We start from the raw sequence: 26747 nt of genomic DNA on the forward strand, positions 1-26747 counted from the left end.
TACCCGTCTGGTATACATGTATATCTATATCTATCAGCCCTATAACAGACATTACATGTTTGGTATACATCTATATCTATCAGCCCTATAACAGACATTACCCGTCTGGTATACATGTATATCTATATCTATCAGCCCTATAACAGACATTACATGTCTGGTATACATGTATATCTATATCTATCAGCCCTATAACAGACATTACACATCTGGTATACATGTATATCTATATCTATCAGCCCTATAACAGACATTACATGTCTGGTATACATGTATATCTATATCTATCAGCCCTATAACAGACATTACACGTCTGGTATACATGTATATCTATATCTATCAGCCCTATAACAGACATTACACGTCTGGTATACATGTATATCTATATCTATCAGCCCTATAACAGACATTACACGTCTGGTATACATGTATATCTATATCTATCACCCCTATAACAGACATTACACATCTGGTATACATGTATATCTATATCTATCAGCCCTATAACAGACATTACACGTCTGGTATACATGTATATCTATATCTATCAGCCCTATAACAGACATTACCCGTCTGGTATACATGTATATCTATCAGCCCTATAACAGACATTACACGTCTGGTATACATGTATATCTATCAGCCCTATAACAGACATTACATGTCTGGTATACATGTATATATATATCTATCAGCCCTATAACAGACATTACACATCTGGTATACATGTATATCTATATCTATCAGCCCTATAACAGACATTACACGTCTGGTATACATGTATATCTATCAGCCCTATAACAGACATTACACGTCTGGTATACATGTATATCTATATCTATCAGCCCTATAACAGACATTACACGTCTGGTATACATGTATATCTATATCTATCAGCCCTATAACAGACATTATAGTCTGGTATACAAGTATATCTATATCTATCAGCCCTATAACAGACATTACATGTCTGGTATACATGTATATCTATATCTATCAGCCCTATAACAGACATTACACATCTGGTATACATGTATATCTATCAGCCCTATAACAGACATTACCCGTCTGGTATACATGTATATCTATATATATCAGCCCTATAACAGACATTACACATCTGGTATACATGTATATCTATCAGCCCTATAACAGACATTACACGTCTGGTATACATGTATATCTATATCTATCAGCCCTATAACAGACATTACACGTCTGGTATACATGTATATCTATATCTATCAGCCCTATAACAGACATTACACGTCTGGTATACAAGTATATCTATATCTATCAGCCCTATAACAGACATTACACGTCTGGTATACATGTATATCTATATCTATCAGCCCTATAACAGACATTACACGTCTGGTATACATGTATATCTATATCTATCAGCCCTATAACAGACATTACACATCTGGTATACATGTATATCTATATCTATCAGCCCTATAACAGACATTACACGTCTGGTATACATGTATATCTATATCTATCAGCCCTATAACAGACATTACACGTCTGGTATACATGTATATCTATATCTATCAGCTCTATATCAGACATTACATGTCTGGTATACATGTATATCTATATCTATCAGCCCTATAACAGACATTACACGTCTGGTATACATGTATATCTATATCTATCAGCCCTATAACAGACATTACACATCTGGTATACATGTATATCTATATCTATCAGCCCTATAACAGACATTACACGTCTGGTATACATGTATATCTATATCTATCAGCCCTATAACAGACATTACACGTCTGGTATACATGTATATCTATATCTATCAGTCCTATAACAGACATTACACGTCTGGTATACATGTATATCTATATCTATCAGCCCTATAACAGACATTACACGTCTGGTATACACGTATATCTATATCTATCAGCTCTATATCAGACATTACACGTCTGGTATACATGTATATCTATATCTATCAGCTCTATATCAGACATTACACGTCTGGTATACATGTATATCTATATCTATCAGCCCTATAACAGACATTACACGTCTGGTATACATGTATATCTATATCTATCACCCCTATAACAGACATTACACATCTGGTATACATGTATATCTATATCTATCAGCCCTATAACAGACATTACATGTCTGGTATACATGTATATCTATATCTATCAGCCCTATAACAGACATTACACATCTGGTATACATGTATATCTATCAGCCCTATAACAGACATTACCCGTCTGGTATACATGTATATCTATATCTATCAGCCCTATAACAGACATTACACGTCTGGTATACATGTATATCTATATCTATCAGCCCTATAACAGACATTACCCGTCTGGTATACATGTATATCTATATCTATCAGCCCTATAACAGACATTACATGTCTGGTATACATGTATATCTATATCTATCAGCTCTATAACAGACATTACACGCCTGGTATACATGTATATCTATCAGCCCTATAACAGACATTACACGCCTGGTATACATGTATATCTATATCTTTCAGCCCTATAACAGACATTACCCGTCGGTTGGTTATCCTCGACCCCCGGTTGTTATTGCCTCTCCTGACCTATAAGAAAGTTGAAACCTTTTACAGTCACCTGCTGTACAAGACAGTGACGTGCCAGCACGATGCCATACCTCGGGTTGTAAACACTGACATTCTCAGCCATGATGCCACTTGACAGATTTAAATGCTTAAAGTCTCAGACAAGACAATTGAAGGATGGATGGTAAATATTCTCAAACGCATGCCAGATGTTTACATCATATTTACATAACTAACCATCAGGCAAAATCTTCTCACGGCCTCATATTTACATAACTAACCGTCGGGCAAAATCTTCTCCTGGACTCATATTTACATAACTAACCGTCAGGCAAAATCTTCTCCCGGCTTTATATTTACATAACTAACCGTGAGGCAAAATCTTCTCCCGGCCTCATATTTACATAACTAACCATCAGGCAAAAGCTTCTCCCAGCCTCATATTTACATAACTAACCGTGAGGCAAAATCTTCTCCCGGCTTCATATTTACATAACTAACCGTCAGGCAAAATCTTCTCCCGGCTTCATATTTACATAACTAACCGTCAGGCAAAATCTTCTCCTGGACTCATATTTACATAACTAACCGTGAGGCAAAATCTTCTCCCGGCCTCATATTTACATAACTAACCGTGAGGCAAAATCTTCTCCCGGACTCATATTTACATAACTAACCATGAGGCAAAATCTTCTCCCGGCCTCATATTTACATAACTAACCGTGAGGCAAAATCTTCTCCCGGCCTCATATTTACATAACTAACCGTGAGGCAAAATCTTCTCCTGGCATCACAGCAAACAAGGAATGTGAATAACATCCAAAGGCTAAGTTATACTGCCCAAACACTTCTCCTCAAACTACAATATCATTCAGAACCAACATGCCACATGTTTATGCCACAAAGAGTACATGCAGGGCTTTTTCTCACTGGTTTTTGGATAGGGCCTTTTTCACTCAGTTTTTGGAAGAAAATCCGTGAATTGGGAAAGATTTTTTACGGTAAAACTGCAAATATTTAGGAATTTGACTTAAATGAGAAATAATTTCACATGGTAATGGGGCCCATTAACGGCCCCAAAAAGTCCTCAAAAAAAGCCCTGACACAGTATGAGCTCAACACAATACATTATAGGAAGGGTAGGTATTATAAACACCATGCCAGTTACAATCGGAGCTTAAATGATCACAGGAAATACCGCAAACATCAAGGAATTATTAAATTTTTCTTGACTTTATATCAAAATCCTTGGTCACCTCAACAAAACATGAGTATTCGATTCAAGATGCATCATGCAGAATAAAAGTACACCTATCTGATAGACCGCTCAAGGGTAGGCAGAAAAACGGTCAATATAGACAGGTTGCCTTTATAGACAGGTAGAGATTTTTGATCCACCCAGCTGATATTGACCTGCCATAAATCACCTGATAAATATGTATATCTTATCATGTAATGGTATCTTTGTTTTACATGTTTATTTCCTTAAGGTTAAAATTTGCAGTTTACACGAGCCCTCAGATCAGGTTTATAATTTATCTTTTTTATCAAGATCAGGTTTATAATTTATCTTTTTTATCAAGATCAGGTTTATAATTTATCTTTTTTATCAAGATCAGGTTGATGATTTATCTTTTTTATCAAGATCAGGTTGATAATTGATCTTTTTTATCAAGATCACTCAGGTTAATAATACTTTTTTATATATCAAGCTGACAAGAAATCTTTTGAAAAATAAACAGCAATGGTTGAGCGTTTAAAGGATAAATTTCTAAGATGAACAATAACAACAATCTCTTGTAAAACCAAACCTGTACGTCAGACTAGATTAATCACTGTGATACCTGTACGTCAGACTAGATTAATCACTGTGATACCTGTACGTCAGACTAGATTAATCACTGTGATACCTGTACGTCAGACTAAATTAATCACTGTGACAGGTCTATAAAGTTACAAACCTGTACGTCAGACTAGATTAATCACTGTGATACCTGTACGTCAGACTAGATTAATCACTGTGATACCTGTACGTCAGACTAGATTAATCACTGTGACAGGTCTATAAAGTTACAAACCTGTACGTCAGACTAGATTAATCACTGTGATACCTGTACGTCAGACTAGATTAATCACTGTGATACCTGTACGTCAGACTAGATTAATCACTGTGATACCTGTACGTCAGACTAGATTAATCACTGTGATACCTGTACGTCAGACTAGATTAATCACTGTGATCGGTCTATAAAGTTACAAACCTGTACGTCAGACTAGATTAATCACTGTGATACCTGTACGTCAGACTAGATTAATCACTGTGATACCTGTACGTCAGACTAGATTAATCACTGTGATACCTGTACGTCAGACTAGATTAATCACTGTGATAGGTCTATAAAGTTACAAACCTGTACGTCAGACTAGATTAATCACTGTGATAGGTCTATAAAGTTACGACAACAAAGTTTCAGATTGAATGCAAATCAATCATGCCTAACGACCTATTTTTAGCCAAATTTTCATCATGTAACCAGTTTTGATGGCTTATATCTCGAAGCAGAGTTATCCTTTCATACCCGAACAGTTCAAGGAATGAACCTGATTATTTCAAATATACATGAAGACCAATTCTGGCTATATCTTGATAAATGCATATATTGCTTTAAATGTAAATTCACAAAATTATCCAACCAGAAATCACACTATCAGAAATCACGCTATCAGAAATCACACTATCAGAAATCATACTATCAGAAATCTTACTATCAGAAATCTTACTATAAGAAATCATACTATCAGAAATCAAACTATCAGAAATCTTTCTATCAGAAAACATACTATCAGAAATCTTACTATCAGAAATCATACTATCAGAAATCTTACTATCAGAAATCTTACTATCAGAAATAATACTATCAGAAATCTTACTATCAGAAATCATACTATCAGAAATCACACTATCAGAAATCAAACTATCAGAAATCATACTATCAGAAATCACACTATCAGAAATCACACTATCAGAAATCTTACTATCAGAAATCTTACTTTCAGAAATCACACTATCAGAAATGAGAAATCAAACTATCAGAAATCTATCAGAAATCTTACTATCAGAAATCTTACTTTCAGAAATCACACTATCAGAAATGAGAAATCAAACTATCAGAAATCAAACTATCAGAAATCACACTATCAGAAATCACACTATCAGAAATACTGCTATCAGAGGTCACACTATCAGAGGTCACACTATCAGAAATCACACTATCAGAAATAACACTATCAGAAATAACACTATCAGAATTCTTACTTTCAGAAATAGCACTATCAAAAATCATATGTTCACAAATCTTACTATCAGAAATCTTACTATGAAAACAGATGATAGAACACTAACAATTAAGAAGTACTATATGAACAGAATCAATCTACTCATCATGTGCCATTATAGATAAGGTCTGACAGTGTTGCTTACTTAAAGTGAATTATCTCCCTTTGATAACCAACAGTGCCGATATCATTAAGTATTAACTGCCCTCCTGTATGGCCAGGGGCCTACAAACTTATCTTAGTGTTTCATCTAGCTACATTTTTTGCAGAAAGTTTGAGGACATTTTTGTCTCTTTGTGTTGGGTTCTATGACAGTTATCTACTCTTGGCCTGCTGTCAGTGTTGTTAAAGTAAATTGTGTTGCTTCCCCTTCTCAAAATGTTAGCTGTTGTAGTAAGTTCCTTTCTTTTGTATAGATGTCATTATTGGCTTAGTGAATTGGGTTACCTCCCCTTGTCAAAATGTCAATAATAAATGAGTTCCCTCCCCTTCTATATATGTCAATGTTGTCAGAGTTATGTAAGTTACGCACTGATATAGATGTCAGTGTTGATATCGTAAAAGTAATTACCTCCCCTTGTATAGATGTCATTTCAGTTATAGTGAAGTGAGTTACCTCCCCTTGTTAAGATGTCATTGTAGTTATAGTGAAGTGAGTTACCTCCCCTTTTATAGATGCCAGTGTTGTTTCAATCAAGTGAGTTACCTCCCCTTGAATAGATGTCTCTGTAATAACTAGAACTGTCGCCAGGATGGCTGACTAATACCCCCGTGATCTGCACGAGTCAATGGTGAATTGGAACTGTTAGTTAGAGGCTAACTAAGATAACCCAGTAATATAGTGACCAGTTGCCATAGCAACCATAATTTTGAAAAAAAAAGAAAGTGGCATGCACATCTACACAATTGTCATGGTCCTCTATATTTGTGTGAAGTTTCATTGAAATCGGCCCCTTCGGTTTAGGAGGAGTTGTCCGGACAATCTTAAAGTTATGGTTCTTATTGGAAAACCTGTTTATAGTGACCAGTTGCCATAGCAACCATAATTTTGTGGAAAAATAAAGTGGCATGCACATCTACACATGGTCCTCTATATTTGTGTGAAGTTTCATTGAAATCGGGCCTTCGGTTTAGGAGGAGTTGTCCGAACAATCTTAAAGTTATGGTTCTTATCAGAAAACCTGTTTATAGTGACCAGTTGCCATGGCAACCATAATTTTGAAAAAAAAGAAAGTGGCATGCACATCTACACATGATCATTAATATTTGTGTGAAGTTTCATCGGAATTGGCCCATCGGTTTAGGAGGAGTTGTCCGGACAAAATGCGTCTACAGACAGACGGACGGACGGACGGACCTGATTCCAGTATACCCCCCTAACTTCGTTGCAGGGGTATAATAATTTTAGTAGTCAGTTACCTCCCCTTTTATAGAAGACAGTGTAGTTAGAATGAAGTGAGTTACCTCCCCTTGTATAAATGTCGCAGTAGTTATAGTTATATTAAAATCAGTTACCTCCCCTTTTATAGATGTCAGTGTAGTTACAATGAAGTGAGTTACCTCCCCTGGTTAAGATGTCGGTGTAATTTCCCCTGGTTAAGATGTCGGTGTAATTTAAGTTAAGTCAGTTATCTCCCCTTTTATAGATGTCAGTGTAGTTACAAAGAAGTGAGTTACGTCCCCTTGTATAGATGTCACTGTAGTTATAATTATAGTTAAGTCAGTTATCTCCCCTTTTATAGATGTCAGTGTTGTTACAATGAAGTGAGTTACCTCCCCTGGTTAAGATGTCGGTGTCATTTATAGTTAAGTCAGTTATCTCCCCTTTTATAGATGTCAGTGTTGTTACAATGAAGTGAGTTACCTCCACTGGTTAAGATGTCGGTGAAGTTACAATGAACAGATTTACCTACCATTGTGTCAATATCAGACACGAGATCCATGTTTCCGTTGGCTTCAGTTATTTGGGTTTGTAGATCATCCACCTAAATACATATACCAGGCACATGCAGAATCGAAACATAACAATTGTACATGTGTAAAGTAAAGGCAGACATGGTACAATGGGAAGTTTATAGGTTACATTTGATACTGTGGCTGAAGCATTCAGATACACGCCAAGTGCTTATATAAAACAGCATGCTCACACATAATATTCCAAATATACAGATCTTAAATATAAATCTTTCATCTCCTTCATATAATAACATCACATTACATTATTATAAAATTGACATAAAACATGATGCCCATGGGCCTTAACGGTCACCTGAGTTATGATATATTTTAGCATATTTGGTCCCTGTGACCTTGAATGAAGATCAAGTTCATCCATTTGAACAAACTTGGTAGTCCATCATCCCTGCATGCTACAGGGCCTTTTGGTTATCAAAAAGAAGACATTTCAAGATCTAAGCATATTTGACCCCTGTGACTTTAAATGAAGTTCAAGGTCATCCATTTGAACCAACTTGGTAGTCCATCATAGCATTCTTCAGACCGAATATTGGGTCTCTGTGCCTCTTGGTTGTCAAGAAGAAGTTGTTTAAAGAATTTAGCATATTCAACCCCTATGACCTTGAATGAAGGTCAAGGTCATCCACTTGAACAAACTTTGTAGCTCTTTATCCCAGCATGCTACACGTCCAATATCAGGTCTCTGGGCCTGTTGGTTATTGAGAAGAAGTTGAAAATGTAAATTGTTTAAGACGGACGACGCACGATGGACGACGCACGACGCCGGACAAAAGGCGATCGCAATAGGTCAACTGAGACTTTGTCTCAGGTGACCTAAAAACATTATTGACAAAAAAGAGACGATTACAGAACTGTTATTATATAAAAAAAATCTTGATCAAATTATCAGATATAATGTAAAATACAGCTAGTTAAAATTTGACTGACATTGAAAAAATTTGACCTCCAATGAAATCTGCATTCAAATTTTCATGCAATTACTGGAATGACAGCAAAGACTGGTGTTTATGTACAGACAGCTGGAGAGACAACACTTTGGAGGGAGACACCAGACTGGTGTTTACTAACAGACAGCTGGAGACACAACACTTGGGAGGGAGACACCTGACATGTGTTTACTTACAGACAGCTGGAGAGACAACACTTGGGAGGGAGACACCAGACTGGTGTTTACTTACAGACAGCTGGAGAGACAACACTTGGGAGGGAGACACCAGACTGGTGTTTACTTACAGACAGCTGGAGAGACAACACTTGGGAGGGAGACACCAGACTGGTGTTTACTTACAGACGGCTGGAGAGACAACACTTGGGAGGGAGACACCAGACTGGTGTTTACTTACAGACGGCTGGAGAGACAACACTTGGGAGGGAGACACCAGACTGGTGTTTACTTACAGACAGCTGGAGAGACAACACTTGGGAGGGAGACACCAGACTGGTGTTTACTTACAGACAGCTGGAGAGACAACACTTGGGAGGTAGACACCAGACTGGTGTTTACTTAGACAGCTGGAGAGACAACACTTGGGAGGGAGACACCAGACTGGTGTTTACTTAGACAGCTGGAGAGACAACACTTGGGAGGGAGACACCAGACTGGTGTTTACTTACAGACGGCTGAAGAGACAACACTTGGGAGGTAGACACCAGACTGGTGTTTACTTACAGATCGCTGGAGAGACAACACTTGGGAGGGAGACACCTGACATGTGTTTACTTACAGACAGCTGGAGAGACAACACTTGGGAGGGAGACACCAGACTGGTGTTTACTTACAGACGGCTGGAGAGACAACACTTGGGAGGGAGACACCAGACTGGTGTTTACTTACAGACAGCTGGAGAGACAACACTTGGGAGGGAGACACCAGACTGGTGTTTACTTACAGACAGCTGGAGAGACAACACTTGGGAGGGAGACACCAGACTGGTGTTTACTTACAGACGGCTGGAGAGACAACACTTGGGAGGGAGACACCTGACATGTGTTTACTAACAGACAGCTGGAGAGACAACACTTGGGAGGGAGACACCAGACTGGTGTTTACTTACAGATCGCTGGAGTGACGACACTTGGGAGGGAGACACCAGACTGGTGTTTACTTACAGATCGCTGGAGTGACGACACTTGGGAGGGAGACACCTGACTGGTGTTTACTTACAGATCGCTGGAGTGACGACACCTGGGAAGTAAGAGTTGTCACTGATGATGGTATATTCTGCAGGCCAGTCATCTGTTGTTCAATGGTGGCCAAACGAGTCACAAGATTCTGAAACACAGGATTAAATCTTTTACTCACAATTCGTTACTTATCATTGACATCATGGTCACAAAATAGTCCAAAGAACAAATAGGGTTTTGATTTCAATAATCTCCAATGGAATAGGGACTTTCTGCCAAATTTGAAGAGAAAATTGATAACTTGGAAAGAAAATTGCAATAACTAAGCGATACACTTTGGCAATTTTGCTTCAATATGAAATATTTACCCTCTCCGACACTTAAAAGCTTCCAAGAAAAAAGAATTCATAAGCAAGTTTTGATTGTTTCACCACCACAAGTATTGTGTCAATTCAACGTTGCTTCAGCGTGGAGAGTGTATACTTAATTTGTAACAAAAATGCAAGAAAATGGCACCCACAGTATAGAAAATATCTAATTCTACCATGTTTGCTATGTAACGCCAGTTTTGATTGGTTAAAAACCATGTATTATTTTCCAATAACCCACGCTCGTGCCAATAATACACGCTCGTGAGTGACGGCTGTTACAATTTTAAATATCTAATATTCACCCATATCATAAAAGGTTACTATAGCCGAGTGGGCTAATGGGTTAGTCTTTCAATATATTTTTATCACGACGCGAGTTCGAATCCTACGGAGGCCCCCACTTTTTTTTCTTTTTTTTTATCCTTTTTTTTTTAATTTTCAAAATCAATGCCATATGATAGATGCTCTTGATCGTAGTACTGTATTGCCTGTATATTTCATCAACAAATAATGCAATACTCAAGAAATAAATTACAAGGTTTTCCCGGGGTTTCTTTGCTGTTTTTCTATTAGAAAGAGGTCGATCTCAGAACTAAACAGTACATGGTAGAATAGAAATAATCAACTTTGACTCGTGTATTGTTGCAGGATATACAACTCGGACTCAGATATTTTGCAATTTTAATTAATAACTCAGGCCGCAGGCAGGCCTGAGTTAATAATTAAAATTGCAAAATATCCGAGTCCGAGTTGTATTTCCTGCAATAATACACGAATCATCGTTAATTATTTCTTAATTAACATAAAAAATTAAATAGTACTAGCTGCATCCTAGAAATTAGAGCTTTTGACAGAAAGTTACACACAAAATATACAGGTAGAACGTACATAGTGTAACTACTTAATTAACCACATAAATTTAAAATATATAATGAGATGCTCTAACATTTGGAGTGTAGTAATAGTAGTGATGGAAATCGGTTTCACTTTCAGAATCAATAATCACAAACTCGAAATCAGTCAATCATCAAATATAATCGGTTTTCTAAATTTAGCACATAACTGCCCTTTTGTAAAAATTTGACCTTTATCTAAGTACATTCATGACACATCTTAACCTTTGTTATCAATATTTTTAATACTGAACACAAAGCATTTAAACCAATTTTATTAACCAATTGGTGGTTAATATATTCAAAACTCTTCTATCGCATGTAAAAGACCAATTAATATATTGATGAAATATAAAAAACAACTACTACATGTACTTAGTTTGGTAACATTACAAAAATAAGTGAAGGCGCTGAAGTTAAAGATTTACAAACACTGCCGGATATTTCCGATTAATTTACTTTTAAAAATCGCCATCTATGAACAGGGATTTTTTGGGGTTTTTTTTTACTCATTTTCGATTATTTTCCAAACCGCGCCCCAACACGAGGTAATATTCTGTTAAATATGTAACTTTGGTAATTATATAGAAACATACAAAGTCTATTCTTGTTTTCAATCTGTCACAATTAGCCATCTTTAAAGCAAATTCGTTTCAAATAAACCTACAGCAGTCTCCAGTATGCCGAGTCTGTTAGCTAGACTTATCAACTGGTTTTGAACCTCCCCTGTCGGCTGCAGGTTGTTCAAACGTCCTTCCACACTTTCTAAACGACCTTCAATGTTCGATGGAATCTGTGCATGAAAAAATTGTAAAAATTTCAAAATACAATTGTACCTGGTAAATTGACAATACTTCAAAATCAAATTTTCTTTTATTTATTGAAGCAAAAAAAAAAAAAAAAACAATAAATTTTTCTAAATAATCAATAAATTAAGTGTCATTTTATTTTATTAGTGATTCTAAAAACAAATTGTGATCTTCAAGATGCACTTGTAGCAATCAAAATTCCAGTTTACAAGATTTAATTACAGTAGTAACTGACAATTTTACACTTAAAATGCATGAAAGACAAACAGCATAATGTTGGGTTTTTTTGTGTGCAGAAATCAAACCATACGATTTCGATACATACCTCTGTTGGGAAAGCTTTGAGTTCATCAATAGCCTGTTTGTTTGTTTTGACCTAAAAAATAAATTTGAAACTTGTATACATGTACTATACGGACTTAGCTAACCTCAAAGTTCGTTATTAAACTAAAAACTTCTTAATTATTATAGTATATCTTAATAACCACATCAATTAACACCAGCTGCTTTTGAGGCCGAAATATTTACAGCATTTTGACCTTTTAATTATACAATGTATTAAGTGCAGGTTTGAGATTTGACCTTTTAAGTGCAGGTTTGACCTTTTAAGTACAGGTTTGAGATTTGACCTTTTAAGTGCAGGTTTGAGATTTGACCTTTTTAGTGCAGGTTTGAGATTTGACCTTTTAAGTGCAGGTTTGAGATTTGACCTTTTTAGTGCAGGTTTGAGAATTGACCTCTTAAGTGCAGGTTTGAAAATGTTCCACATATATCAAATTAACAATGAAAACATTTAAGCAACATTTACAGAAATCAACCACATTCTCGATTATTAGGTTGAATCAGAGACATATATAGACTATATATATATATATATGTCTCTGGTTGAATATGGTTGGTCAAATATAATCAGTGAAAAAACATTTGTTGTGAAATGATATGTCAATAGTATTTATCATTATAAACGTTATGATCAGAACTATCAAAAGATATCCAGTGCTTAAAATCAAACTTAAGCTGGTCATAACCACAGGGACTAAGGATTTGGTTCAAATGTCCAATTCGTGGACGGGTATCCCATTGTGCAGAATCTACACAGGTACACACAACATAGGTAAAATCTCAGGTACATCAGAGACCTAGTATATAGGTCTCTGGGTACGTGTAGATTCTAACTCAGTTCAAATAAGAAGCAGAGAAATTATGTTATATTTTCGCCCGTGTTTCCTCTGGCCCTGACATCATACTGTATGTACACCCGACATGCATGGTGGGCTAGAGGAAACTTTCGGGCTAGATCTAGCTACATGTAGATCCAGAAACATATAACCTTCTCTGGACGTGATGAATCCGATAATAACTACTTTACCACAACCCATCTCTCGGTTCTCCTAAATACGGGGTACTAGAGAATATCGGTCTGTAGCTCATGCTTGAAAACATTCTTATTCCGAGGTTCTCCTCACTTAGTTCCACTGCAATCAGCCGTAGCTAGCTATTTCCCGCCAGAAATGGCGGGCACTAAATATCAGAGTGTCGGCCGGATTAGGCTAACCGAGACTTTGGGATGCACGCTTGCGTTTTAATTCTTTGTATAGACTTATAATGATCACACATTAAGGTATGCTATCCCCTTCGGCTCATTCAAATAGATCTACATCGATCTGTGCCCTTCTACCATGCCGCGTCATCTTCAAAATGCCAAGTTATCATTTTTTAAATTAAGAATATATATTTCTAATTTTCTCAGAAAAAAAGTTACGATTTCCAATATCTACGTGATATATAGGCCTACGCCACTGACGGCACGAAAACAATAACACACTATCGACTTGCTATGAAACCACGCCCTGAAACGGTATTACCTGCCAATCAAAATGGCGTCAGCCGATAACCAATAAGTCACCGGAGTTTAAATGCCAGTTGAGCATGCGCGGAATTATGATTTTATTTCCAACAAGGCCTAGTGTCGTCTGCACGAAAACGGTAGCCATCATAGAAAGTTTTCTATAGCTGAAGTTTGAAAGAGGAGGCGGACAAATTTGAACTCTGCTAATATCAAATGACGTTCTGAGGATGGAAAAAACGGTTGTATACTGTTGTTTTAACTTGTGAAAGCAGGTAATTATTGAAATGAGGAAAATTTGAAATGAAATCATATGTAAACACGCTATCAGTAGAGTTGAACTGACTTAAAGCATGTTAGCACTGCCAATCAATTCCAAACGAGTTTGTTTCACAAGACTTTTATCCCGCCAATATCCATCATGTCGACACATTGGTGTTCGTATCCAATGACGATGTCGTTTTACAATAGGGATACATGTCTTGTGACTCAATCTTCATTTCAGTAATATTCCAGGTGTTGGTTGTTAATTACAAATATACAGTTTTAAACAATTAGTGATTTGTTTAAATATTTGGATTTCACTTCCATAAAAATAATCATGGTTTACACCGACCGCAGTATAAATACATGTAGCTTGGTCGGAGAAATATTTGTTCGGGATAGGGTGATGGTAATGTCTATGTTTTACCTGAAAATATTAAATAAGTTAGATGTCCTGGTCGATATAGATATAATTTATGCAAAGTTCAGTTTAAATGTAAATCTATATTGCTCGATTTTTGTGTCTGGTTAGCTGTGTCCTGACGTTCTGATCATGTAATTCCTTTGTTGTAGGTTATCAATTTCTCCCGAATACGACTGCAGTGAAGACGGTCGCGTAGTTTATTCCACGTTTAACCACAGGCGTCTGCTTTTGGTTAGTATTATTAGAAAAATATTAGACCCTTCTCATACTGTATCCTTTTCCATTTTGTGTGGTTTTAATTTTTTTTTTATCTTTGAAGATTTTTAACAGTACAAAATACATTTACAATTCAATTTTTCCATACATCATACATACAATCATTCCATTCCTCATAATAAGTTAAAATTCAACAAATCTGATATATAAATGATCTACAGTGCAACTGCTTAACAATTGATATGTACTCTATTTATGAAAGAAAGAATGAGAGCTAGAAGAAATTAAAAGAAAAGAAAAAGAAAGTCAGTATGGAGAAAGAATTGTTGAATAAGAGGGAGAATGGTACATAAGGAGGATATGGCAATGGACTTGATGTAGTAAATAAGAAATAATTGAATATGTAGCTCAAAGTTCATGGGTAGTATCTTTATTTTTGTTTTGTTTTATTAATACTGATATTGCCAGGAACTTTGATAAGATATGTCAACTATAGAAATAACAAAGGGCAATAACTCTTACTGAAAAGCACCATAAGCAGTCATAATAATTCTGTTACATTTTTACCAGTGAAAATCGAAAATTATTCATTCTACAGAAGTTTTTTTATGATACTTTTTACTTGTGAAAAATAATCCAAACATTAACCATGATAAGATACCATGCTATGCTATGCTATGAAAAAATAGTTTGAAATGTACAGTAAAATAACAAAATCGTGGAAAGTCCGTCCAAACAATCAAATATATTTGAATATATGGTATCATGCAGGATAACACCATGAAACTCTATATATAAGGGTTTGTTTCACTAGACTTTTATCCCGCCAATATATCGACACATTGGGGTTCGAATCAAATGACGATGTCGTTTTACAATATGGATGGATGCATGTCCTGTGACTCAATCTTCACTTAGGTAATGTTACTGGCCAGGTTTATAGTCATAGAATCTATACGATATTCATGTAAAATATCCAGATTTTACCGAATCGACTCTGAAGGTGAATAAAAAATAGATAAAATATACCTAAGATTGCTTTGTTTTAATGTCATAATCAACTGTGTCGTGACGTTCCAATCATATAAACACGGGCGTGCATCTTATTACACATATAATCTGCATAAGACTTACATCACACAATGGCGTTGTTCAATAAAATAGTACAGTGTCGTTAAATGTAGCGATAGGTAATAGTGTAGCATCACGTGATAGTTTAGTCTAAACATATTTTATTGACATCAAACGGATTATTCGGTAAGTTTTACCAACTTATAAACGACTTCACTCATAATAATAACCAGGGACATCCCTGTAATAACACACGTGATACGTTTTTTGTTAGTATCTTTTCAAAGTTTAAGATATTGTACCAGTATATACGTGTACAATGTTGGAAGAGGGGAAAATAATTCAGAATTAAAACAGTTGAACGAAGCTATAAAAACGTTAAATCAAATAACTACAATTGGCCTGAAGGTAAAATGTTGCGAATTTTGTACAAGTTTGTTTCACAAGACTTCTATCCCGCCAATATCCATCATGTCGACACATTGGAGCTCGTATCCAATGACGATGTCGTTTTACAATAGGGATACATGTCTCGTGACTCGGACTTCACGTTTAGTAAAGGTTGCTGGCGCTCAGTACGTACATAATACATGATAAATCTGAGAATGATTTCTAATTTTTTTTAAACAATTCGCGTTACGTTATTTATAAATAAAAACCAAACAAAAAACAAAAAACAATAATTATGATAAACCCGATCACATTATGTTGATTGATGGCATAATTGTACATCGTACGGCGTGAAGCATTTCTTTTTTAACCAAAACAATGTTTTTTTTCAAAATGATTTTGCATTCGTATTTGATCTGGTTTGATAAAAGGAAATGCATGACCCTATTTAGAGTCGAACCATTTTACAGTACAGATGTCTGATGTTCTCGAACGCGTGCTGATGGTGTGGCTGAAACATATTGGATTAACAAAACAATTGTAAAGTCGTTATTTTGTCCTATAAGGCCCAGAAATATAACAATTTTATTTTACCTCTGAAAGTGGAGTTCGACAACTTTATTTACGGAATATCGCCCAAACCATCCGCAATACAAACAGAGTTAGCATGGTCCTCTTTGCAGAAAGTTTACTTCCTTAAATTCATATATATTGTCAAGTTATGCCCATTTCCTGCTAGGTATTCTAAAGTTAGTTTTAGATTCATTTGGATAAAATGTCTCTTTCGTATGTTATTCGGTCCCTGGCTTCTAATGCATTCAGTAATCTACATATTTCAATCATATTTAACCTAAGAGAAAATTTCTAGTACGTTCAGCGCGCGTGAGACGGCATATACACATCAACAGGTGTGTAATCTCGTGGAGGGTAATTGTTTATTACTGTAAGGTAAGTGTCAGTATAATTGAAAACATGGTCATCCATTGATCTTCGGATATAAGGTACACATATATATATCTAGTTTGATTTTAAGACCATGTTCTGTCACTGGTGCCAATTCGTATGGTACGTTGTATTTAAAAAAAAATACAATGTTGTTTCTGAAAGCAATTAGAAAAATATTGATATGTTTTTGTTAGGAACTTTTTCAGTGAAAATTTTACGGTATTTTATCGGGAAATGCTCAGTAATGTTAGAGTGTGTAAAATATATTTTTTTAAACGTAACAAAAGGTCAAAGTTGGAATGAAGTAAGAATTGTATAATCTAGATTTTATAAATAAAGGCCCGTCAGGGATGTTCGATCTGTCTGTAGCACTCAGGGGTTCAAGTACCAATAATCATTTATAACAAGTACCTGTCAGTAACCAGCCTGATTATGTAAATATTTATACCAGGGGATTGTTAATGCCGGGCGGTACCAGTCCGGATCGTCGTACGACTGGTGGTACTTGGACTAGTTGTAGCCCAAGTCACAACCCGGTCCACGCACGCGCACGCGAGACTATGTACGACCCGGAGAATTCTTTATCACAAATCTGGTTGTATAGTACAAACAAGTACGTGAAACCCTATACTACTGATAAGGCCAAATTCCTCGCCGTTATAAAGTTTGTGGTAGAGATACGATTGATTAAGACACAGACTTTTAATTAGATAATGTTAGTAGGTGTTATCTTAATGCGTAACATTCTATGATCGTGGCGACTTTGTTACGGCCACCCTCCTCGTCGTCCTGGGACAACATTCTATGATCGTGACGGCATTGTTACGTCCACATCCTCGTCGTCGTCCTGGGACAACATTCTATGATCGTGGCGACTTTGTTACGGCCACCCTCCTCCTCGTCCTGGGACAACATTCTATGATTGTGGCGGCATTGTTACGTCCACCCTCCCCGTCGCCCTGGGACAACATTCTATGATCGTGGCGACTTTGTTACGGCCACCCTCCTCCTCGTCCTGGGACAACATTCTATGATTGTGGCGGCATTGTTACGTCCACCCTCCCCGTCGCCCTGGGACAACATTCTATGATCGTGGCGACTTTGTTACGGCCACCCTCCTCCTCGTCCTGGGACAACATTCTATGATTGTGGCGGCATTGTTACGTCCACCCTCCCCGTCGCCCTGGGACAACATTCTATGATCGTGGCGACTTTGTTACGTCCACCCTCCTCCTCGTCCTGGGACAACATTCTATGATTGTGGCGGCATTGCTACGTCCACCCTCCCCGTCGCCCTGGGACACCTGCCTGCATGTCTTGATACTAATGTCCCTATACATAGCAATTTTTTTTATCGGCGGTAGTTTGACGTACACATGTGGCTACGAATATGGCAACTACATCAGTATATTTAGTTTTTCTTTCTTCTTTATTATTTCCATAAAGATATCAGTGATAATTATTCGCAATAGCATCAATAAATTCCCCCGTAAAGAAAGCTTTTTCATAGTTTGGACATTCTATAAGCTAAAAACCACAGTGGAGTATATTGTTTCTTTGTGTTCCGATAACATGTATATCGAGGGTTTTGCAAGTATTTTATTTTAAACAATCGATTTGAATATACCAACGACCGATTTTCATGTGAACTGTAGGGTCCACATGGATAAGCGAGATATGGCATTTGTTTGATTAGATGGGCTCTTACTGTGTACCGAACCTATATTGTTAGTGGTTCTTGAAGTTAAACATTTCGAATTCTTTGAAACGGTGAAATACATATGCATGGGAACTTATTACTTCAATCAACTGAATAAAACTAATCAGAAGATCTAAAACTGCCATACGTTCATAAGCAAATCTAACCAGAAACAGGGAGAATGTCCTATAGTGCATATATCACTGGCGTTGGCATGTAGCATTATGTGTTGATTTGATGGGTTTATCGCCCCATGAACATCCAGAGTTGTAGAATGAGGTCATATTGTAGTAGCTGGTGGCTACTTCACTGAACAACTTACTAGAAACTTGTCGTATGCTACAAGAGCAAATTGGGTAAATTGCCTTGCGCGAGGACACAGCCATGGCAGCACAGCACTATAGTCTAACATTTAGCCAATAAAGTAATTATACCGTAATCACACGAAACATACCATTTGGACCATGGAAACGAGATTCTCGCCATTCACGTTGACATAGCCGCCCGCTGTTGACTTGAATGTGATGTTATGATTGATCCCGGTTTCGAATACAAGATGGCCGTCTGTTGTAATAATCTTTGGTCTGAAATAAATACATTGTCTAGATTAATAAACCAATGTATAATTCATATGTCCCATTGTTGTATATCTGTTCTGTTTTAACGTAATTTTTACAAACGTTTTGCCAGACAGCATTGAAAATCAAAACCTTATTATTCCAACGAAATATCGTCTGGTTGGCCATTTTCAATACTCTTTACGTTTAATCAAATATGTTAAACTGCATGATTTTGTATCGCACTGAATGATAGAAAATACATGAAACTGTATCAGAAATTTAATATACAAAAGAACACAAGAAAAGTTGACAAAATGAAACGCTAGCATTTAACACCTGGTAGAACACAGGTATTTTGACACCTGATAGAACACAGGCACTTTGACACCTGATAGAACACAGGTATTTTGACACCTGCTAGAACACAGGTATTTTGACACCTGATGGAACACAGGTATTTTGACACCTGATAGAAAACAGGTATTTTGACACACGATGGAATACAGACATTTGGACACGATGGAACACAGACACTTTGACACATGATGAGGTACAGAAACAATGACGCATTATGACACAGGGGTTTGTTGACACACGAGGGGACACAGTTTGACACCTGATGGAACACACATATTTTGACACATGAGGGAACACATTGAAAAAGGTCATATTTTGACTGCGAACCTTTAATATGCAGAACGGGAATATTTTGGAGCACAGTGAAACTCTAGATATTCTAAGAGAATAGGGACAATGAACATCTTCACACAAAGACATTTTGTTCATTATAGGACACGGAAATTTAACAAAATGTGCATTTCAATCTCGATCATTCCTAAAACTTGTGACCGTTGTTTTTCGTTTTCATCTACAAGTACATTCTCTACATTATTATCAAGGAAATATTTTTAATTAAAAAAAAAAGAAGAAACAATCAGGGGATATATATACCCACGTGGTAAGTACATTGAAATGCATCATTCAGTTAACGAGGTGAAATGATTGGAGGTGTCTACTCTAATGTGTACCGGTCAGTGATACAGTCCCTGTGTTCCGTTAACGTCACTAGGACAGTCGAGTTCAGCGAACAATGAGGTTTACGCCCCCTTTTCTACTCTACATAAAACTTTTCGTCAAAGATGAAATAATATCTGTTGACTCAAAGAGTTTATCTTTATACAGATCAGGAGAACAAATAGGAAAGTACGCCATTATACGTTTTATTGCTCCACACTTTATCTAAGTGCTAACATTTTTATTTCAAATACGAGACCAGAAATAGATATACATATTGTGCAATAGCTTTGGATATTTTCGGAATATAAACAGTCATTGTGTAAGAATGAAAATCATTTATTTTAGAAGAAATTACGAAATTACACGTGTTATGTACACTTAATATATATCTCACAACAAAATATAATTCATTGAGTCTCATATTGACCCCAATCAATGAAGAAATAGTATTGATAGATTATTTTGAAAAAATGAATCTTTGACTTTTCAATAGGGCGACAAATCAGACAGCCACATTAAGAGCGAGAAATAATTAACAAACATGTGCATTTTCCGTGCTTCTTGATGGAAAAATTGTAATATCTCGCCATGAATATGCGCTTATTTTCTATTATAACATTATTTACACCTTAGCAAGCCGAACTATGCGAAAAAATATCTCAGAAACAATTATAGCGAATACGCGCTTCTAGCAAAAATCTAACTGTTTAAAATTTGAAATATAAACATATATATATTGCAATCTTGTGATTTAATTCAATATACTTACTGATGTGGTGATATCTGTCTTTTTTGTCTCGTGTTCTGTACTGTATTGCATACACAAGTTAACACAATTAAAACTATCCATACCGTCCGGAACGCTGGGTCCGCCATCCTCACATCATATTAGTGACGTCTTGGTCCTCCCTCTTCTTATACTACATCGTATTGTTACGTAAGCACACCCTGGGACCCCATACGTGGAAAGTGTATGTTTCATTCATTAAAAAGTCCGAACCCCTAAATTTAGATTTATCTATCTGTTTTTTGTTTTGTTTTTATTACATTTCGGTGTGGAGGATCTTGAACTGAAAAAAACTTACTTTACTTTTAAATGATTTGTACAATTTATATTTGTGAATTTATAGCAAATTTCAGATTTCTCGGCTAAGTATATGATTTTTGTGTTTCTAAATGTAAATATGCAATTGCAGGCCCGTTTTTCTCATCATTTGTCCAGAGCTGATTATTTTTATCAAGATGGCTCGCATACAGTGTAGGTTCAGAGAAGTAGCAATTTCTACAAACGTGGCCAGAATCATGCTGGAACATAATTGATTTTCTTGCATAATTTAAAATCTTTCTTAAAGATTTTGGCACATTTTCATGAACACTTTTCAGCGCACATAAGATAATAATTTGATCAGTATTCCCCAAATATTTATGTTTTGAGCTGCAGCTATGCAGATAAAACCGTCCATTCAAATTGCATTTGATACAACGGAATCTACCACCAAACGCGTGTCCATTACAAAACTTAATAGTAGGAGACAAAAAAATTAACCAGACGAGACAAACTAATACTACATTGTTTGGTAAAATCCATCAGGTATGTACATAATTTTCATTAATATCTATTTTTAAAACATCAGATGGGTTCCCGCATATCTACGCTTAATTTTCGTTTCCCGTGAAAATATTTAATGCTTTCTATTTTTACTGGATCGCCAGAGATATCCGCTTTGCCTTATTACCAGCAAAATATCTTGCAGTGGCAGCAATGAAATAAAACAAAAAACTTCCCTTTTTTAATTCCTACATACATAATTGTACATTATATGCGCTATACTAGGCGTGTCAGGTCATGGAAAAACATAATATTTAGGAGTAAATAGGTAAGCACACCACAAAAATATATCCATCTTAAGATATTTTGTTGTCTTCTCGTTGAGGTCGAGGACACGATTATGAGTTCCCGTGGAGTGTGGCAGGGTGGCTGTTATGCCGTGTAGCTATTTAATGACGATCTGTGTGATATCGGGACGGTACCGTTACAAGGCTTTCTCTTATCGTAATTGATATAATTTACTCTATAATTGTTCTATCGCCATTGTCGGGATTATAATGTACTCAATCTTATCCCGAGATAAGTTATACAGCCCAAATCAGCGGCAACATACTCAGCTATTTACATAAGTACCGGTAAAGTATGTACAAAATCAAATATAGATTTACTTTTATAATGCATTACATAGTCATAATTACCGAATGCAGCATGGATAATAAACATTCTTATAGTCATGTTCAGGCATCTGATTGGCTACGATCTGGCCACGTGTGAACTATTTCAGCATATTTTATCATTATTTTTTTGAAAGGATTCGTCCGACGAGAGGGTGATGCACATTAATAGCGACCTGAAACCTAAAATAAATCTTGTACGAATGTTTAACATGTTTTAACTGAGATTTGATTTTAATTAGTGAAGCGGACATAATTAATCCAAACAAAGAAAAACGAACGCGGACAACACAACATTTAACCTCTCGAACTGTAGTGGTAAAGGAATAGCTTTCTCGATCTTCCTCGAGGCCTTTCTCTCCCTCTGACAATCCAATAGAACTTTTTTTTCTGACTTATGAGGTATGTCTTAGCGATAGAGAAAGGGCATGGCCATAATTTGGAAAAAAACTTGCCAAGTTACATTTTTATTTACACGTGACCGTGCAATAATCATGTTAGCCGTGCAATAGCTCAAAATATAGCTTATGTGTATAGTTAAGACAATTCAAACGCATTATGTAATAACTCAAAGTATAGCTTATGGTACTATTGTTAAGGAAAAGCATTACCCTCGGAATTGAGCGTATGTATATGCTCATATAATAATGGAAATGCGGTCCAGGCGGAGTAATGCGCAGTAAATTGACAAGCAATAAAGTACACCAATGAAACCCGTTGAATATGCTTCAATTACTTCTAGATCACCATAAAAAATCCTTTTTCATCTTCACAACTATATTTTGTATGCTGGAATACCAGAAAATTCCTTACATAAATAATAAGTCATGGAAATGTTAGTGTTGGCAATATAAACGAATATGGCGGCCTCCACATTTGACACGTGTGTCCAGTTAGCTTTACATAAATATGACGTTTCATTTAGTCTAAAAGCCGAGCAGACGCGTGTTTTGGCAAATGTATTCAATGGGTACGATATCGTTGCAATCTTACAATCTCTAGTCAGGAAGAACATTAGGCAGGGCAACTCCTTATAGACAGAAGAAAATCAAAAATGTTCTGATGGTGAAATAACACATGTTATGGGACTGTAATGTTAGAGAGTGTTGATGGTAGAAAACTGTGTGGTGACGGTACCGGGCATGTTATGGGACTGTAATGTTAGAGAGTGTTGATGGTAGAAAACTGTGTGGTGACGGTACCGGACATGTTATGGGACTGTAATGTTAGAGAGTGTTGACGGTAGAAAACTGTGTGGTGACGGTACCGTACATGTTATGGGACTGTAATGTTAGAGAGTGTTGACGGTAGAAAACTGTGTGGTGACGGTACCGAACATGTTATGGGACTGTAATGTTAGAGAGTGTTGACGGTAGAAAACTGTGTGGTGACGGTACCGGACATGTTATGGGACTGTAATGTTAGAGAGTGTTGACGATAGAAAACTGTGTGGTGACGGTACCGGACATGTTATGGGACTGTAATGTTAGAGAGTGTTGACGGTAGAAAACTGTGTGGTGACGGTACCGGACATGTTATGGGACTGTAATGTTAGAGAGTGTTGACGGTAGAAAACTGTGTGGTGACGGTACCGGACATGTTATGGGACTGTAATGTGAGAGAGTGTTGACGGTAGAAAACTGTGTGGTGACGGTACCGGACATGTTATGGGACTGTAATGTTAGAGAGTGTTGATGGTAGAAAACTGTGTGGTGACGGTACCGGACATGTTATGGGACTGTAATGTTAGAGAGTGTTGACGGTAGAAAACTGTGTGGTGACGATACCGGACATGTTATGGGACTGTAATGTTAGAGAGTGTTGATGGTAGAAAACTTTGTGGTGATTGTACCGGACATGTTATGGGACTATAATGTTAGAGAGTGTTGACGGTAGAAAACTGTGTGGTGACGGTACCGGACATGTTATGGGACTGTAATGTGAGAGAGTGTTGATGGTAGAAAACTGTGTGGTGACGGTACCGGACATGTGGTGACGGTACCGGACATGTTATGGGACTGTAATGTGAGAGAGTGTTGATGGTAGAAAACTGTGTGGTGACGGTACCGGACATGTGGTGACGGTACCGGACATGTTATGGGACTGTAATGTTAGAGAGTGTTGACGGTAGAAAACTGTGTGGTGACGGTACCGGACATGTGGTGACGGTACCGGACATGTTATGGGACTGTAATGTTAGAGAGTGTTGACGGTAGAAAACTGTGTGGTGACGGTACCGGACATGTTATGGGACTGTAATGTTAGAGAGTGTTGATGTTAGAAAACTGTGTGGTGACGGTACCGGACATGTTATGGGACTGTAATGTGAGAGAGTGTTGACGGTAGAAAACTGTGTGGTGACGGTACCGGACATGTTATGGGACTGTAATGTGAGAGAGTGTTGACGGTAGAAAACTGTGTGGTGACGGTACCGGACATGTTATGGGACTGTAATGTTAGAGAGTGTTGACGGTAGAAAACTGTGTGGTGATTGTACCGGACATGTTATGGGACTGTAATGTTAGAGAGTGTTGATGGTAGAAAACTGTGTGGTGACGGTACCGGACATGTTATGGGACTGTAATGTGAGAGAGTGTTGATGGTAGAAAACTGTGTGGTGACGGTACCGGACATGTTATGGGACTGTAATGTGAGAGAGTGTTGATGGTAGAAAACTGTGTGGTGACGGTACCGGACATGTTATGGGACTATAATGTTAGAGAGTGTTGATGGTAGAAAACTGTGTGGTGACGGTACCGGACATGTTAGGTGACTGTAATGTGAGAGAGTGTTGACGGTAGAAAACTGTGTGGTGACGGTACCGGACATGTTATGGGACTGTAATGTTAGAGAGTGTTGATGGTAGAAAACTGTGTGGTGACGGTACCGGACATGTTATGGGACTATAATGTTAGAGAGTGTTGATGGTAGAAAACTGTGTGGTGACGGTACCGGACATGTTATGGGACTGTAATGTTAGAGAGTGTTGATGGTAGATAACTGTGTGGTGACGGTACCGGACATGTTATGGGACTGTAATGTTAGAGAGTGTTGATGGTAGATAACTGTGGTGACGGTACCGGACATGTTATGGGACTGTAATGTGAGAGAGTGTTGATGGTAGATAACTGTGGTGACGGTACCGGACATGTTATGGGACTGTAATGTGAGAGAGTGTTGATGGTAGAAAACTGTGTGGTGACGGTACCGGACATGTTATGGGACTGTAATGTGAGAGAGTGTTGATGGTAGATAACTGTGGTGACGGTACCGGACATGTTATGGGACTGTAATGTTAGAGGGTGTTGATGGTAGACAATTCTGTGGTGACGGTACCGGACATGTTATGGGACTGTAATGTTAGAGAGTGTTGATGGTAGAAAACTGTGTGGTGACGGTACCGGACATGTTATGGGACTGTAATGTTAGAGAGTGTTGATGGTAGAAAACTGTGTGGTGACGGTACCGGACATGTTATGGGACTGTAATGTGAGAGAGTGTTGATGGTAGATAACTGTGGTGACGGTACCGGACATGTTATGGGACTGTAATGTTAGAGGGTGTTGATGGTAGACAATTCTGTGGTGACGGTACCGGACATGTTATGGGACTGTAATGTTAGAGAGTGTTGATGGTAGAAAACTGTGTGGTGACGGTACCGGGCATGTTATGGGACTGTAATGTTAGAGAGTGTTGATGGTAGAAAACTGTGTGGTGACGGTACCGGACATGTTATGGGACTGTAATGTGAGAGAGCGTTGATGTTAGAAAACTGTGTGGTGACGGTACCGGACATGTTAGGTGACTGTAATGTTAGAGAGTGTTGATGGTAGAAAACTGTGTGGTGACGGTACCGGACATGTTAGGTGACTGTAATGTTAGAGAGTGTTGATGGTAGAAAACTGTGTGGTGACGGTACCGGACATGTTATGGGACTGTAATGTTAGAGAGTGCTGCTGGAATATGAAAATGACTTTGTAGTCGCCGTTAGTATAAGATAT

The 26747-nt window shown here is 37.2% G+C and overlaps 1 protein-coding gene across 1 annotated transcript in view; it reads right to left on the reverse strand.

Moving 5' to 3' along the window:
• The window catches only part of LOC117343522 (cubilin-like), a 149347-nt gene extending 127948 nt beyond the window's left edge, over nt 1-21399 (reverse strand). The window contains exons 1-6 of the mRNA XM_033905904.1: nt 21293-21399; nt 19401-19530; nt 12417-12467; nt 11950-12075; nt 10059-10166; nt 7831-7902 (exon numbers count right to left, since the gene is read on the reverse strand). Coding sequence (XP_033761795.1) covers nt 7831-7902; nt 10059-10166; nt 11950-12075; nt 12417-12467; nt 19401-19530; nt 21293-21399 — 594 coding nt within the window. The remainder of the gene's footprint in view (nt 1-7830; nt 7903-10058; nt 10167-11949; nt 12076-12416; nt 12468-19400; nt 19531-21292) is intronic.
• Nucleotides 21400-26747: the final 5348 nt, after the last annotated feature.

Source organism: Pecten maximus, chromosome 2, assembly GCF_902652985.1.
Source record: "Pecten maximus chromosome 2, xPecMax1.1, whole genome shotgun sequence".
Taxonomy (NCBI): Eukaryota; Metazoa; Mollusca; class Bivalvia; order Pectinida; family Pectinidae; genus Pecten; species Pecten maximus.